General features: G+C 39.7%; 1 protein-coding gene across 1 annotated transcript; it reads right to left on the reverse strand.

The window, feature by feature from the left end:
* Window positions 1-657: 657 nt before the first annotated feature.
* On the reverse strand, window positions 658-13,391 carry os9 (OS9 endoplasmic reticulum lectin). Its single transcript, XM_062415984.1, has 15 exons — window positions 13,231-13,391; window positions 12,031-12,213; window positions 8,995-9,058; window positions 8,833-8,909; window positions 7,112-7,210; window positions 6,736-6,937; window positions 6,393-6,548; window positions 6,136-6,251; window positions 5,707-5,767; window positions 5,308-5,390; window positions 4,992-5,195; window positions 4,690-4,891; window positions 4,092-4,259; window positions 3,309-3,418; window positions 658-2,604 (listed from the first exon to the last, which is right to left on the reverse strand). Exons 1-15 carry the CDS (start codon window positions 13,378-13,380, stop codon window positions 2,467-2,469), a joined length of 2,013 nt encoding a protein of 670 aa, XP_062271968.1. The 5' UTR covers window positions 13,381-13,391; the 3' UTR covers window positions 658-2,466.
* Between the last annotated feature and the right edge of the window lie 3,610 nt (window positions 13,392-17,001).

A 17,001-nucleotide genomic window follows, 5' to 3' on the forward strand; every position in this document is an offset into this window, starting at 1 on the left:
ACATTAGAAATCACATTGCGTAAAGTCGTGTTTCATCGTGACAGTTTTTCCGCTGATATATGAGATTTGAAGTAGCTGTTTGCTTTAACAACACTCACGCTGTTTGCCAACTGCTGAGCAAATTTGCTCTATGAATAGTAACCTTAAAGCAGTCACACCCAATCTCAGGGGCTCCTGTCACTACACCTAGCTCAGGGCAATAAAGCTTCCACCCTGTCACAATCATGGCACATTCCTAAGTGGGCTAACCCCGACTTTAGCTCCGGGCTTGCTGGCCCTGCACCAGAGTTTTGGGGGTTATCCCCTGAAAATTAACTACACAGGGGCTAAAAGGTGCCAATGTGTAACGGGGCTAAAGTAAACATTGGGAGTAGTCACGTGTTATTGTAGGATGTAAATATTAGTAGTGTCTTTCACAGGGCTTTTAGCTCAGAGCTGAATCCTGTAGCCCTGGATTTAGGTTAACCCTGGGTTAATGTGTTTGTGAAAAGGGGCTAAATTATCCCAGGGCAACCTCTTAGCCCAGGGCTGAGGATATGAATTATGAAATGCCTTTATAAAGGCCTGAGGGCATGCACTATGATGAACACAAATATATAAACTCATCCTTATCTAACATAAACAAATAGCTGAATCACATCCACAAGACTTTTATGGTAGTTTGTTTTATTTCAAAAGAACAAGCAAAGAGTGCTCAAAGACTTTTATTTACAAGGCAGCTCAGATGGACCTAAGATTTTTTCAGACCTTGAAGTCATGAGGTGTTTGTTACTCATTGTATTAAAGGACATAGTAATAAACTCATCTTGTTTTTTTCCCTCTATATTAAGTTGTCATCATTTACAAATAATGTGTGCAGCTGAGGGGTGAGGCTTGACATGTGATGCAGAGAAAAATGAGTGTTATGGCACACTTTTAATCACAGGACAGGTTGATGGCACACCTGTGATCAAGGGAGGGGACTTTTCCTCCATTCAAGCCACGTAATGGACATGGGGCCTGTATCATGAAGCAGGCTTAACAGTAAATTCAGATGGCCAGACTAACATTGATGTTAGTAGATAACCGGTAAAGCTGGTTATCAATAGGCTCAAATGCTACCTCTAGGTTTTCCTATGTAGCCATGAGCCAGCTTTACAATACAGCAAATACTATATTAAGCCAAAACACAGCTCCACAGAACTGACTTTTTGATACAGACCCCAGATCAGATAACAACATTAATTCATTTGGCCAAATAGGAAAACACCAACAACACATTAATATTTTCTTGGTGCTGACTTCTTAAAGAACAAATGCCCCAATCATGTGTCTGAAAAAGTCTGAAATTAAGTTTCACATACAAGATTGCACGGTCACAAACGTATTCACTCAGGTAACGCAAGCCCCACTAGATTTGTGCTAACATACAACAATTCAATTCAAAAACAGTTTCACACAGAAATTATGTACATATTGAGATCCACAGAGCCACAATTATTCACAAACTATACAAATTCAGCCCTTTAAAGTACACCTCTGAAGGATCATTACAAACACTTTGTGTGGATTCATTATTTTGGTAATCTGATTGACATTATAGCTTTCTTTGTTTTCCTTTACTAAATTAAGCGAGGTAAATTCTTATTAGAAACAAAAACAAAATACACATTTAAAAAGTTTCATTTTCTGACATTCTTTCAGTGTTTTTCTTTTGAACAGTACAAATGACAGACCAAGGGAAACCCAAAAAGAAATAATGTATAATTCAGCGTTTACAGAACCTTTTCCTAAAAATATAAAGTGCGACAGCATGTGTCTGTAATCTACATTTGTGTTTACCAGTAATTTAATCAACAAACGCAGCGTATCGGAAGGCTTCAAAGACAGGTAAGAACTAAAATGAACCCTTGACTGTTTGTCCTTTGATTTCCAGACAATCATACTGTTCAGGAAACAATAAACGACACAACCTGTGTAAACACTCATCCAGTCTGAGACATGCACATTTCCTCCAGCTGTGTCACGTAGAGGTAAAAGTAAAAAGTAAGTTAACTGTGGACACACAGTGTGCTGCCAACAACTTAAGAACAGGATGCACATATTCAGGAAAACTCACTGAAATATTTCTAAAAAGGTACATTTTGTACATCACCTGGATTTTCCAGCCATCTATGAAAACTGAATCCCATCAAAAAGGGGAAAATGCATAACTTCATTCAACTGCACAATTACAGCTGACACTGCGGTTTTATCGTGCAACATACATGGTGCCCACTAAAGACACATATTGCCTATTTAAGACACAGAGACACATTTTCTGAATGCGCAAACAGGTGAGTTGACATTATCTGCCAGGTTTAATAGCAAAAATTGGATCATATGGGCTCTTTTTCAAATTTGCGGCTGCATTTCAGAGCCCTCCTCCCTGCTGGCCTCCACAGGAGTTCACCATCACAAAAGGTGTACTGGATGTACTGAATGAGCTCAGATGTCTACATCGTCAGAGTCAGAGGTGCTGGATGACTGTGACTCCTCCTGGGACTCTCCCCACACAAACCTATAGTTGTTCTCCAACTCCTGCTGCCTCTTTTGCTCCTTGTAGACTTCTTCTGTGCCTCCAGTCTGGGATAAAAAAAAAAACATATTTTTGAAACAACAGTGACCTTTCTGATCAAGTTTATTTGACTTTCTGGAAAATTTAAATAAAACTGATTATAACAACTTGTGGCAGTCTACATGGGAATAATGTTTAACACCAATGACAAAACACAAATAGTGTAGACATTTTTATGACGTTCGTGAGGGGCGGCAAGACAATTAGACCTGCTAAACTCATTAGTTATTCTCTGCACCCATATTTCACTGATTAGTAGTAGACGATTTTTAAAAAGTGGTGACTTATTTTCATGCCATCTAATATCAAGCACATTTATTTATATCATACTAGAACAAACCATTTCAAAAAGAAAATGATGAATGTTAAAACACTTTCTGTATCTGAATATTTTATATGTATATATTGAGAAGTCCACAAAATGTCTTAATTTGTGCTTAGAAACAGCTCAAGTGACTCCTTAAAGCTTTAAACGTACTGTAAATGTTTCATGACTACAGCTTAATGGTGTGACAATAATCTGCTATACAAGAAGAGCAGCTGCATAGATATGAACAGCTGTTTCTATTCAACTTCATACAAGCTAAAATTATTTTCTAAGAAAACTCTACAGCACACAGCTGCTGGCAAACACAGAATAATGGTGCATAAACTCACATCCAGAAGGATCCAAATGAACCCAATAAAAATGCATTGTCAACACTTAAATTACCAGGAGATTTATGAGAAGCTCCCTGAAGGACTTTGTATCTTCTTCAGTCAGCCACTGATCACCTGCCTCCTCTGCATTCTTTCGCGTCAGGATTTTCACCTCAATTTTACCTAAAAAAAGGAAGCAAAAACAGGGGGGGGGTTTCCAATTAAATACATGCACTTCAGAGTGGTTCAAATTAAGAAAACTGTAACACATGTCAAAGCAACAAATGGTTTGAATGAAGAATGGTGCATGCACAACAGTGGACGAAAGAGACTGAACACACATGGAAAGCACACCTTTTATTTCTTTTTGTCTTTGAGATAAGCATCAGCTAACTGCTGTCAGACATTTCTTGATCGCTTTTGTGATCTGTAAAGTTTCAATTCTAAAATCAAATATAGTACGGGCTTCCTAGCCTAATGCCCAGCTCTAATTTTGAGTTAATGGCAAAACTGCTTTTTGGTCTTCAGTATTAATAATCATCCTGATATTTAGTCTGTTTCGAATGACTAGACCTGTGAATAAAGGAATACTAATAGTATGGATTGAGTTGTTTTTTAAAATTTTAAACTATGTTAATTGACTGCTCGGTTCCTGTGTGGATTTCTAAATTATTTTGCCTAGTTTGCACCCTTTGTCCCATCACTGCTTTTCCAAATCCTTTCTGCACTGTATACCCTACATCTAGAAATTGTATGCTTGTTGACAAAGATTATAAGAGAAGTACAGTACTGTATGCTCAAGATAATAGATGGAAGAGAAAAAAGGCCGTGAGTGTTTCGGGCACTCCCTTCATACCTTCGGCCTTCAGTCCTGCTTTCTCTAGCTGTTCTTTAACCACGTCCTTTATGTGCTGCCACTGGGGGTCGCCTTCGCCCATCTCCTGAACTTTGACCTCCCCATCAGGGCTGCTGCCCGTCTTATACTTAGTAATTTTGATCTTAACATGGTCGTCAGCTGCTTGGTCTGGGGTGACGAGACAAAAGAGGGACAAACAACACAGTTGACCTCAAACCAATCAGCACAGCCACAGGATGGAGGAAGTGAGAGGCAAGAATCCAAAACACTCTCTGTATACATTACATGCTGTCATAGAGTTCAATTACTGTGACTGATTTCAGTAACCTTTGATTTTGATTTCAATTACTGAAAATAAATTAACCCACAGACACATTAATGGCAGCAGAGGAAAGAAGACTAACTAACCACAGAACATATCAATCTAACACCAGCTCTCTGTGGATTCATTTTCTTTCTGCATCAGATCCCATGTGTGCATCTATACTGCGATGGAAGATGTCACAACAAACATCTACTGTACATGATGATGAAATATGAAGAAGATGAGGTGAACAAACAGTGCACATGACTGCAGAGCGGCAGTCTGTTCAGTTACCTGGCTGCCTTGGAGCCAGGCTGGGGCTGCCCCTGGTTGGGTCGCTGGCTCTTTGAACTCCTGCTGTTTGCTGCTCCGCATCCTCGACATCTTTCTCCTCCAAATGGTCAAGTAGCTTATCTAGTGTTGTCTCCAGTGTCTGTGTCGCCTGAGTGCGATCAAACTCCCCTTTCAGCCCCTCTGTCTCCAGTTCTTGCTGAGCCTACAGCACAGAGAAAAGCCAAACATGTCAAAGCATTACTGCACAGTCGTATGTCTCTGTCTTTTAATATGTATGATTTGATTCATGTAAAAGCTGTTACCTCATTTATGATGTTGTCAAATTCCTTCTGCATTTCCTCCTTTATCTCTTCAATCTGATCAGATGGCACTGAGAGGTCAGCCATCTCATCCTCAAACTCCTGTAGCAGCCGTTCATCTTCATTTTTCTCTTCCTCACCGTGCTTCTCCGTTAACCTGTCGCCTGTTTGTTTCTCTGCTTGACTTGTGGCTTGCTTTTGTGCTTTCTAAAGACAAACAAATACTACACTGAATTGGAATATATAGGCATTGCAAAGAAAAAAATATACTGTGACAGGTGCACAGACATGAATTGTAATGATCTTGGAAAGCACTTACCTTCCTGTTACTCTCCTTGAGGTGCTGGACAAATTTCATCAGGTCTGCCGGGTCTGTGATGATTTTAAAGTTGAATTTTCCAACTAAAAGAGATTAATTTGAAGAGAGAACTTGTTACAAATTCACCATGGAACAACACTTGTTCAATTTGCAAACCAGGCAACAGAAATGCACAGAAACAAAAGACTGTGGCATTATTAATCTTGTTTGAGGCTCTCTGAAGCTGCAACCAGCAGACATTAAATCAGCTGTGCTGTAACATGGTGACCACAATGATCATAAATTGCATTGGTCTCCCTAGTGTGTGTGTGTGTGTGTGTGTGTGTGTGTGTGTGTGTGTGTGTGTGTGTGTGTGTGTGTGTGTGTGTTATGCAAAGGGAGAGTGGCAAAATACAATACCTTCATCACCATCATCTATGACTTCATTGTCTGTAAGTGAATTATAGCCATCATCGTCTGCCTAAGTGAGGAGAAAAAGAAAAAATCAGATTACGCCCTCTAGTGGTTTGGTCCTGACCAGCAAAGAATCTTCACTTCAACTTCACATATATAAAAAAATACATATAGACAGTTGCACAGATATTGGAATGACAGTTTGGTGAGTCCATGATAAAGAGCAATGAATAATGAAATATATATCTATTTAGTCTGGAATACATGGAAATATAACCTAAAATTTAAAACATTATAAAGCTCCTCCGCCAAAAATTATGTGTTTTAACACTGTGGACATTCACAGAGTAATTTAACTGACTGAAAGGCTGCACCGACTCCGAGGAGGCACCACTCACTAAAAGGGAACATTTCTTCTTAAATATATTTCAGTACCTCACTCTCCTGCTGAGAAGCAGATGTTTTTGAACTCTCTGGTTTTGTAGCTCCCTCCCAGAAGTGAGAGTCCTCTGCTTCTTCTGATGCAGCATTCTCAGATACATCAGCAGTCTCTGTTTCAAAATAGGCAAGCACTCATGTTTACAAGAAATGTTAAGCTGATGGAAATATGAAGAACAAAAAAAAATCCCCAAACTGACTAGATGATGTGGTGTATTGAGAAATATGGTGCTCTTTAACGTATAGAAATGCACCTTTTCTGTCTGACTGGTCTTGGTCATCACTAGATGCAGGAGTTGTCTCTTCTGGTGTTACTTCCACTGCTCCATCTGCTCCTTCATTACCAGCCAACATCTCATCAAGACTCCGAAGCTCCTCTGAGATCTGCTCTACTTTACGCTTTGTGTCCGCTGGGAACAGACAAAGGAAGGAGGAGGGGGAAGGACAAAAGAGAGACAGAAAGAGCATATTTCTAAAATTAGAATTTCCCACATTAAGCCATGCTCCAGTGCCCTGCTTCAACAGAAAATGACTATGATAGAAGCAAGATGCTCTCTAAATGCTGCGTCACTGTGACTTTGATTTTTGTTAACTCACAGACTTGAGCTTTGACGTAGTCCATGTACTGTTGGGCACTGAGTGCTGGCTGGCACACGATACCCTGGGGTTTGGCAGTGGATGGTGGGCGCAGGAATGGATGCTGGCAGGTGCGACTCGTGTGAACTGTGAGCACATAGCGGCAAGACTGGGGTTCATCCACTCGGGCAATGTAGTCACCTGAACCTTCTTCACACACAAACTGGAAAATTTTGAGGGAAATCATTAAAGTGTGTCAATGAGCATCGTTTTGGTACAAATGCAAATTTCCAATGACTTTATGACTGTGTTAAGAGTAGTAAAACTTAAATGAATCAAGAAAGACAGAAAAATCTACACAGACAGTGCAGAATACAAATTTATTCAAATGACTCACCCGGACTTCAGTCTCTCTGGGATTTCCATTTAGGTCACACTTAGAGCCATTTACATATGTCTGACTGTGGTAGCGCTTCAGTCGGTGCTGTTTGGAGGCCTGAAAGATCAACACAAAAGATGTTTTAATTCAACTGATTTACTACACAAGATTCAATTCAACCAATATTGTAATGCAACTCTGCTTTAGTCCATCTTCTGGAATGCAAATCTGATGGTTTTGATGTCTGATGTCATCATGACAGCTGCTAAATACAGACATGCTTTGCAGAGCAGAGCAAGATTGGGTTGCATCAACCTTTCATAAATACACTAAACTTATGTGTGATGTCTTTTCTAAGTTATCAAACTTGCCAAAACCAATCATATAAACCATAGCACTATAATATAATGAGGCCAAACAGTATATTAAAATCACTAGTCAGTACCATGTAGATGTAGGGATGAATTGTTTGTCTCACACACGCACGCACACGCACACACGCACACGCACACGCACACACACACACACACACACACACACACACACACACAGTGTATATATGAGTAATATGTTTCAGATCATTTATGTAGTAATGAGTGAGAGTCCGACTGCTAATTGAACCGTTGCCATTGAGTCATTTGGTGTAATGTTAATATTTTATAATTTGAAGTCTATTGTGTTACTTTTGTAAAATGCTATTTAAATCGGTCCCAATCAACATTATCATTTAACAGCATATCAAGTGCGTAAATCTCCACTCAGTAAACACTTACATTATAAATATGTTTGAACTGGAGAACCAGCTCCAGTGGCACTCTTGTTGTTTTTACTAATATCAACAAATGAATATCAAACAAACTGTTTTATTTGTTCTTTCAAACACTCAAAATAACAAATCACCCTGGGTGTGTTGAAATAAATCAGACACTATCTGAAGGATTTATGAGCTCTTCATCACCAGCAGCAGATGAAAGACAAGAAGCTGACACAGCAACGACTCAAGATCATCACACTATGATGAAATAGTCTTGGGGACTCACACATACTGCACATTTTATTCCACAGCGATTATATGAGCTTTGATCATCTAAAGCAGGGGTGTCAAACATATGACCCCGCGGACAAGAACCGGCCCCCCAAGGTTTCGAATCCGGCCCACTGGATAACTTTGCACAGTGTGAAAATTGCAAAAAAAGTAATACCAATTTTTCCAACTTGATATAATTGTTCTTTAAATCTGAATCAAATTACAAGTCAATAGTCTTCAGTGGGCTCGGACACATTTTATCAGTATCTCTTATCAGGATACCCCTAGATGGTTTATTATAGTAAAGTTATTAATAGGTGATTATACAATGGTTATACTGGTCTGGCCCTTTTAAGATGAAATTGGGCATGAACTAAAATGAGTCCGACACCCCTGATCTAAAGCTAAGACAATAACACTCGAGACTGGCAGCTGGATCTCAAATGTTATAAGTGGGCTGGTAGCAATTACAACTTATTCTGTTACTGCTCTTCACTCAAGTTGAGATATTTACCCAATTTCTGTCGTATATACAAAATTAACCTGGGATGTATTCATTCATAATAGGAAGAACATCAGAGGCTTTCAACTGTCAAGTACACTCCGCCACTATCTTATATACAATCTATGCTTACAACCCAAGGCTTCAGTTGATATATACAATCATACAAAGCTGAGACAATCCAAAGAACAAAAATGGAGGCAATGTTACCTTTGCCGTTTCATTGCTCCAATCAAATTCAGACTCATAATAACCCAGGAAGAGAATGTCTCCTTTGATTTCTGTGTCTGAGGAGAGAAAAACAACATCTGTCAGAGACTGCTATCAAAGCGTGATGAAACACAGATTTAAAACACACAGGATTGCTCTTACCTTCAAGGTGGTACTGTCTGATGTGCTGACCGTGACAGAACTCATATGTCCACCAGTCTTTTGTCTGCAGGATGCACAGAGAGCAAACATGTCAATAAGGAGACCAGCATCGAGAGAGAGAAGACCGTGTGCCGGTGTATACTGTATGATGTAATTATTATTGTTCATTAAGAATGTAATAAGCTGTCCTATTGAGGGGCCATTATACTCTGTCACAACTGCTTGTCAGATGGTCAAATAGCTTTGGAAACCTCCTACCTCTACACCTTCATGACTTCAGATTATGGAGGTCTATGTAGGATTATTTCCGTAACTTTTTTAAAACCAAAAGTTCAGCATTCACACCCACTTCTCCCTGGCCAGCTGTGCAGTGTTAAAAAGGAGTCAGGGTCAGGGATCTGTCACTGCGACAGAAATAGTTGTGCAACACCATGAATGAGAGAGACTGAAAATATGTAACTGTTTTAGATTATAGCATATCTCCACTGTCTCTGTGACGACTGACTTTTCACTCTGCTTTCAATCGTAGCCAACTTTAAACACTTCCTGATGTGATCAGGCAAGATGTCAAATTAACTAGTTCTGACTGAGTATAAACCAACTCTTAACGAGCTGCTATGCAATCTCCTGATTCTTAAACAATACTTGACTTAAATGTTCATCTATCTATCACTACAAGATATATGAGTATTTACAGTATTAATAAATAAGAGGGATTTATACAGTGTTCATCATTTCCTGGTGGAGCAAAGGGCGTGTCTTGTTTTTAGGAACTAGACAAAAATATTTTGGGGGGGGGGTCAGGGAGAATTGTGTCATCTGGCACAGGAATAATGTCAACATCCTCTGTCACTCTCCTAACTTTTCTTTGACAACGCAATAGGGTTAGAAAAAGTTGAGAGGGGGAAAATGTTTGTGTGACGTCAAGGCAATTTGGAGCAGAGGTCATTTTCCCTACAGCCACATTAGAGAGAAGTTTGTAAGCAGAGGAGAGACAGATGTTTGAATTCCAAAACAGTGATAAAATGCCCATGAGGAAAAGAATAAGTAACGCTCTCCCCAAGTCCGCTGTGATATTACACAATCTATTTCTCTTCTTTTGCTGGGAGCTCTTTGTTGTAACTTAACTTCAAGCTAAACCAGTAAAAAATATAAAGCAGCAATACAAGAAATGTGTCTTTTTTATCATTTATAAACTGACAGGAGTTTGGACCAAGTTAGTTGAAAATGTATTTTTTTATATTGTGAATATATGTTATAATAATCTGTGTGAGGAATGCAGCCATTTCCTGCTTCATTTTAAGTGAAACTGCTGACTGTCTTGAATTACAGGACTGTGGTTCAACCTATTATAATATAATAGTTTTTTAGAGTTTGTGTTTTTATGTAGACATAGTAAATTGCTTGAAGGTGACTCTTGTCCAGTTTTAGGCCACATTTTTACAATAACTTGGTCGTTTTTAAGAATATCTTTTAACCAGATGAGGGTTTTTAGTCATCAAACGTCTGGATCATAAGTTATTAGAGAAACAATCTGAGCAAAAGTAAGTAGCAACTTGGCTCACACGTAGCCCCTCCCATACATCCTTTGTCCACTAAAGAGTTTGTATGTGACTGCTTTATTCAGTGTTTTTACCAGTTTTAATCCCTGTGTACATTTGTTTTGACTCAGTTCCCTGTAAAAAACTCCTCAACAATGAACTCTGAAGGAATCCTAACCAGGAGAAGCAATGAAAACAACAATTCCCATGATCCCACAGTACTTCAAAACATCACCAAACTCCATATTTTGTTACTGTTTTGATTGAGAGACCTCTAGTGGCAGAAATTACATATTGTGCTTTTAAAATACAACACATTGTTAAAGTTGAAACCAGTGGTATACAACCTTTTTGTCTTTTTTCTTCTTTCCGCTCCCATGAATCATCTCAGGGCCCCTCACATTTATCTGGTGACCCTTTGGAGGGACCCACCTCCTAAACTGGGAACCACTGGACTAAACTAGCTAAGTGTATAAAAAGTACCAACAGTAACATGCTGCTCTAACACTGATGCTTCAGCTGCAATATGTAACAAGACGGTGATCATCTTGTGTGCATGCGTTGTAGCTGTCCACCAGAGACTCTGTCATAAATGGTCATTAATTTAGTTTTAAGTCACATTTTTCGATAAACTTTTTTAGATCTTGGTAATTTTTAAGTGTATCTTTTAACCAGATGAAGGATTTTAGTCATCAGACGTCTGTACTTAAGTTATCAGAGAAACGAGCTGAGCAAAGGTTAGCAGCAGCTTGGCTGGCAGCCCCTCCCAGATCTCTTGCGTCTGCCAAACAGCCACGAATAAACACAGATTTTTTGGAGAGGAGGAGACCTCTGCGGATAATTCAGCTCCTGCTAAAACCTGTTGAACATCTGGATCTTAAGTTGTCAGAGAAACAAGCTGAGAAAACATTAGCAGCCGCTTGGCTCGCAGCCCCACTTTTTATCCTGTGTCTACCAAACAGTGACAAAGAAACACAGATTTCTTTACATGAAACTGCTTTAGTGCTGCTCCCGTTTTAACCAGGAGAAGCTGTTCAACCATGAAGACAACAACTCCCATGATCCAACGCTACTTCATGTCATCAAACTCCATCTTTTGTTATTGTTTTCAAGGCAAGACCCCCCAGCGGCAGAAATACATATTGTGTGTTTAATAATCGAATGATGTCATATATAATAATAAATTAGTCAGACAGACCAAACCACAACTTTTACATTATTACTTTAACTTCATCAAGCTGATAATATTTATGAACTTTTACTGAAGTAGGATTTTTCAAGCAGGACTTTTACTTGTAATATAGTGTTTTTACATTGTTGTAAGGGTACTTTTACTTAGGTGAAATATCTGAGTACTTCTTCCACTGGATGTTCATCAAAAACTGTTCTCATTAATATTAATACAAATGTTAAATCAGTTTCTAAACATTTTAAGCATCTCAAAACTGGACAGATGCTAGATGTATATGCAGTAGATATGCAGTTGGGAACCAACCTTCACAAGACACGGGGCAGTGTGCAGTGGACTAAGTAGGTCTGGGATGTCAGGACCAGTGTAACCTTTTGAGTCAGGCTCAGAAGCAGGATCCTGGTGAAATCGGACAGCCTGTGCTGGAAGTCGACATTCATACAGCTGCTTGTACTTGCTTGATACCATCATAACCTCCTCTGTCTTGGTCTGAAAGTAAAATAAACACTGTCGTGAAAACTGCAGTATTCTTAAAGGATAAGTTCACAATTGTTCAAGTCAGGTGCCAATATGAACACTGAAAGAGATTGTCCTTGTTGTAATCAGTTCATAGTATATATTAAAAGATCCAATTCAAATGTGTTATTAATGTAACTGATGGAGGACAAAATCTACAGTGTGTCTGCAGCCCCTATGAGCAAAAATGCATCCAAATATCTATCAAGCTTATATGAGACTTCAGCAATCTGAGTTATCGTATCCAATGGATATCTGCCACATTTACAGTCTTTTTAGCAACAAATTCCCTCTTTGTGTTTACCCTGACAGTGTTTCCCTGCTGAGCTGCGATGGAAGTAGTAACAAAAGAGGGACTTTGGCACTAAAAGACTGTAGCATTGAAAGCTATCTCCTTGATTTGACACAGATATACTTTTAAATATTTTGCACAAAAGGAGGCTTATGGATTTTGCCTCCCATCATTTATATTGTAAGTGCGTTAGGAAGGGATTTTCTGATGGTCAGTATGAACAAGAGGAATTTTGCAGCAATAAAAACCTATTTTAATGTTCATTTGGGCACCTGACTGTTGTTTTAAGACACACTTGAAACATTGAGAGCCCGTCTTTAAAGTGTGACCGTGCACACATTTGCACGACTCAGCGAGTTTTGAGAGCTAATTAACTATCTGGCTTTGATACTGAATAACTTGTATTAAAGTACAGTTTTAAAAGTGAAGTGAAAGTCAGAGAGCTTGGGATGTTGTGACAGCTGTCAACTGTGGCTGCTGCGTAGGTCACCTGGAATAACCTGGCATTAACGCGTCTTCGTGTAGCTATGCAAGTTAAAAAGTAAACCTCAAAGAAACAGTCTTATTGCCTATTACCTGAACAGGCAGGTTACTCTTCACCTGCTTTGAGTTAAAGTCAGATATTCATCCCTTGCTAACAGTAGGTACTTTCTCATTAGCATGCTAACCCGTTAGCTTCCACAAACACCTTCGCTCACCTGTCCCAGGATGACCGGATCGGGAAGAATCTGAATCCCATATTTCATCTCGTTCAGCTCTTCCAAATTCAAGAAGGCCAGGACACAGGGCGGACATATAAACAAGAAAACGCACAATCTCTTCAGCCATCGTACCAAGGAAGCAGCCATGATTGACTCTCTCCCCGTAGTCCAGATAGTGACAGCAACAAACCAACAAACATAGAGAGCCTGACATGGTGGCAGCTGATTGGTCGATGTGAGAGGCGCTCTTCTCTCATTGGTTAATATATGTGCTCGTCAACGGGTTCCTCATTCTAGGGTATGTTAGTTTACGGCACCGGCATACAGGCAGTGGGCGGTACCTCCGCCGCACATGTCAGCTGTTACCGTTGCTCTTGATATAAAATAAACTCACACTTTGGGACAGGAGCTAGACTTCCATTGGCCTGATGAGTGAGGCATGTCACAAGCTAGTTTGGCCAATTTAACGATCATGTGGATTATTTTCTTATGTGGCAAAACAAGATTTCTGTCTTCTAAGATTTTAAAGGCTCACATGTTCAGGCATATTCATTATGTGCCCAGTGAGCACACAGCGATACAATAGAGGTATTTCTTTATGTTAAAACTGAATCATTTAAATAGTGATAAATGCTCATGTAGAAATGAGACTCATCATCTCCTAAAGCGACTCAAATATGCCAACACATGATACCAGACATACGACACACACACACACACACACACACACACACACACACACACACACACACACACACACACACACACACACACACACACAACAAGAACATACGCCCACACCCACCCAACCACCCACCCATGCATACACACACGCACATAGGCTAATTGCTGTGATTATGATTAAGTGTTTGTATTAGTAAATATGATGCATTCATTTTCCAAAAAAAAAAATTGCATATGTTGATTTCCAGTCCACTATCAGTTCATGAAATGTGTTGCCATCACAATGCCTCTCCCCCGTCTGCTGACCGCTGAGCACCGTGTAGAGGTGCGGTGCGCTCTCCGCTGTGCTGCTGCTGCTGCTGCTGCTGCAGGGGAGCGTCCGTCAGTTCACAGCCTGCAGTGCTGCGATATGCGGCCCCTGCTGTTTCCATATCTAATCTAAATCCATTTGAACGACTACTGAGGAATACACCCATGAAGAGGGGCGCCCTCCGCGCAGAAGGGAGGTGAAACAGCTTAGACTGCGCATCTTTTGACTGAGGTGAGCTCCCTTTTCTTATGATTTGGCTGTAATAACAGGCCTATAGCTCTGTCTGAAGCGCGTTATTTTTGACGGTATTTCCAACTCTGCGCGAAGATTTGACGATTTGTCTGCTGGGCAAGGCAAAAATATGAGAAAGACGTTCAGATTGCTTGGAAAGAAAATATACGCCCTAGATGCCATAGGCTATCTATAGGGGAAAATGTGTTCCAGCGTGTAAGGTATGTAAAGACACATCAAGCTTTGTGTGCATGATTGTTCACCTACAAGGTAGGCTAATAGGCCCGTCTGAACAGCGTGCTATATCTGCAGGCAGGATTTTTATGATCGCTGATTCGGATTGCAGAGCTGATGATTGCATTACTTTGACATTTTCATATGTTGAAGGATGCCGGGCATTAAGAAGAAGCTGGTGTACGATACAAACTGCGGTGATTTAATATTAGAGGAAATAAATGGATTCAACTGAGGCAACAAATGTGTAACGTGCACTTTGGGAGGGACAGAGAGCTGCATGTATGTCTGTTACAGCAATCTCTGATACAGAAACGTATTCTGATACAGACATTTCCTCGTGACTAACAGATGGTTTCTCACCTCTTTGTAATTATGTCTGACGATGGTTACATCAAAACAGCTCATTATCATTCAAAATGCAAAATATGCAGAGACAGGACCGAGTGATGCCATTACAATGACTGTGTGTAGGGTTTAATTAGCAAGCTTCATTAATATCACGCTGTTTAAACGTGTGATTGTATGTGTTTCATGGTAATTATTTGAATTATACCTGCTATATTTCCTCATGTTCCTCATACACTGCTTTGGTTTGTTTACTATATATATCTTTCACTGGACACATGTCTGAAATATGATCATATCTTCTTACAATTGTGTTGATTAAAGTAAAATGTTGTTCAAAACTACACATTTAATGCACAACAGAGGAATTGTGTGATTATGCCTGTTTTTGCTATAGATGTATTTGTTATGTATTTGGGAACTGAAAATTGGCACTACTTTTTTAAAAACTACTACTCAGGTCAGTTACTATAGCCTACCACTGCAGAAGTGAGAAAGCACGTGAACAGCAAACAATGTAATGTGTGTTGGCATGCAACTGAACAACTCCTTTCCCAGAAATCACAAAGCTGTGAATTGTTGTCTTTGGCAGGAACGCGACATGGTATAGATATACCTGTGGAATTCTACTACATATATTGGCGTTGTCAAGCAGGCCCGAGAAGAGAAGACTGCAGAGATTGGGCAAATTCATACGGTGGCTGCAAAAAGGTAGGGATCTTTTTTTATCTAATAAATGTGTGACCTGGCCCCAAGTCCTGAGAATCTCAAATTGTAAATTGGTCTTTGAGACTTGTGGAATTGAACTAAATTGTCAAACAGGACATAGTTGCATGCATTAATTCAGATTACACAGTTACCCTTTAGACCATACAAAAAATAAAAAGAGGGTAAGAGAGATGTAAGCTGTAGTGTCGGTGTGAATGAGGGTTGTGCTGAGTTGGCGCCAGCAGAGCGTCGAAGGAAAAGAAGAGAAAAAGATATGCACCTTGTTAGGGAATTTTCCATAACTAATATGCACTGGGTCAAACTAGGCCTTGCGGTCATAGCAAGCCCACACCAAATATTGGGTTTAGACACTGTCTCCCCTTGAGATAGTGGTAAGCAGTGAGTCTGCCTCTTTTGGGGAAAACAGGAGGCATTCTGATAGTGTTGCTATAGCAGCCGAGGTCAGATATGTCTTTGACTGATTTCCCTGAATGGGGTAAAGGTAACTGGAGTCAGAGGTTTGATATAGTGTTAGATGTAGGACAAAGGTCCTGAGTGAGGTCTAAGCAATGTTTTGTCTATAGACCAGTAGACTAAATTCTGTATATTCTAGATGTGTTGGATCTGCCCATATTTGGGCATGGCTCAACCTGTGGCATTATCTGTGTGGTTTAAAGTCCTTCCCCGGAGGAGAGAGCATCAGAACATAACATTCACTTCTCCTTGACCAAGAAAATAAACCTTTTCAATACAAGACATCCTGGACTCCTGTCTACTCTCTCCATTGATGTATGGGCTGCATAATTAAAATCTCTATCACACCTAGCTTGATCAACCAAAGTAAAGATCTGCATTTAGTGGATCAGCTAATATGCAGTAACGCTGTTAAGTAAACACAGTAGAGTCCTCCTTTATTGGATCCACTATGCAGTTGTGAGAGCTGATGGTTTCTTGTAGGAAATAGAGTACTTAAAATGCATCCTGAAAATGCTGTTTTCTTATCTTATTTTATGTTCAGAGACCACGTGCCAAGTGCTGCCTTTAGAACAAAATATACAAATGTCACTCTATTTTGAGTCTGCTACACCTGTAAGAGAAGTGACTGTGGTCTTTCTGTGAATCCACCAGTGAGTTTGATATAATGAAATAATGTACACTCACTGCAGCCTATTGCTAAGAGTAGAAGGAGGAAGAAGAAGCTTTTAGTGGGAGCACTTTGTCAGACCAGTTCCCATTAAAGATAGTATTGATTT

The sequence above is a fragment of the Scomber scombrus genome, chromosome 3 (genome assembly GCF_963691925.1).
Source record: "Scomber scombrus chromosome 3, fScoSco1.1, whole genome shotgun sequence".
NCBI classification, from domain to species: domain Eukaryota; kingdom Metazoa; phylum Chordata; class Actinopteri; order Scombriformes; family Scombridae; genus Scomber; species Scomber scombrus.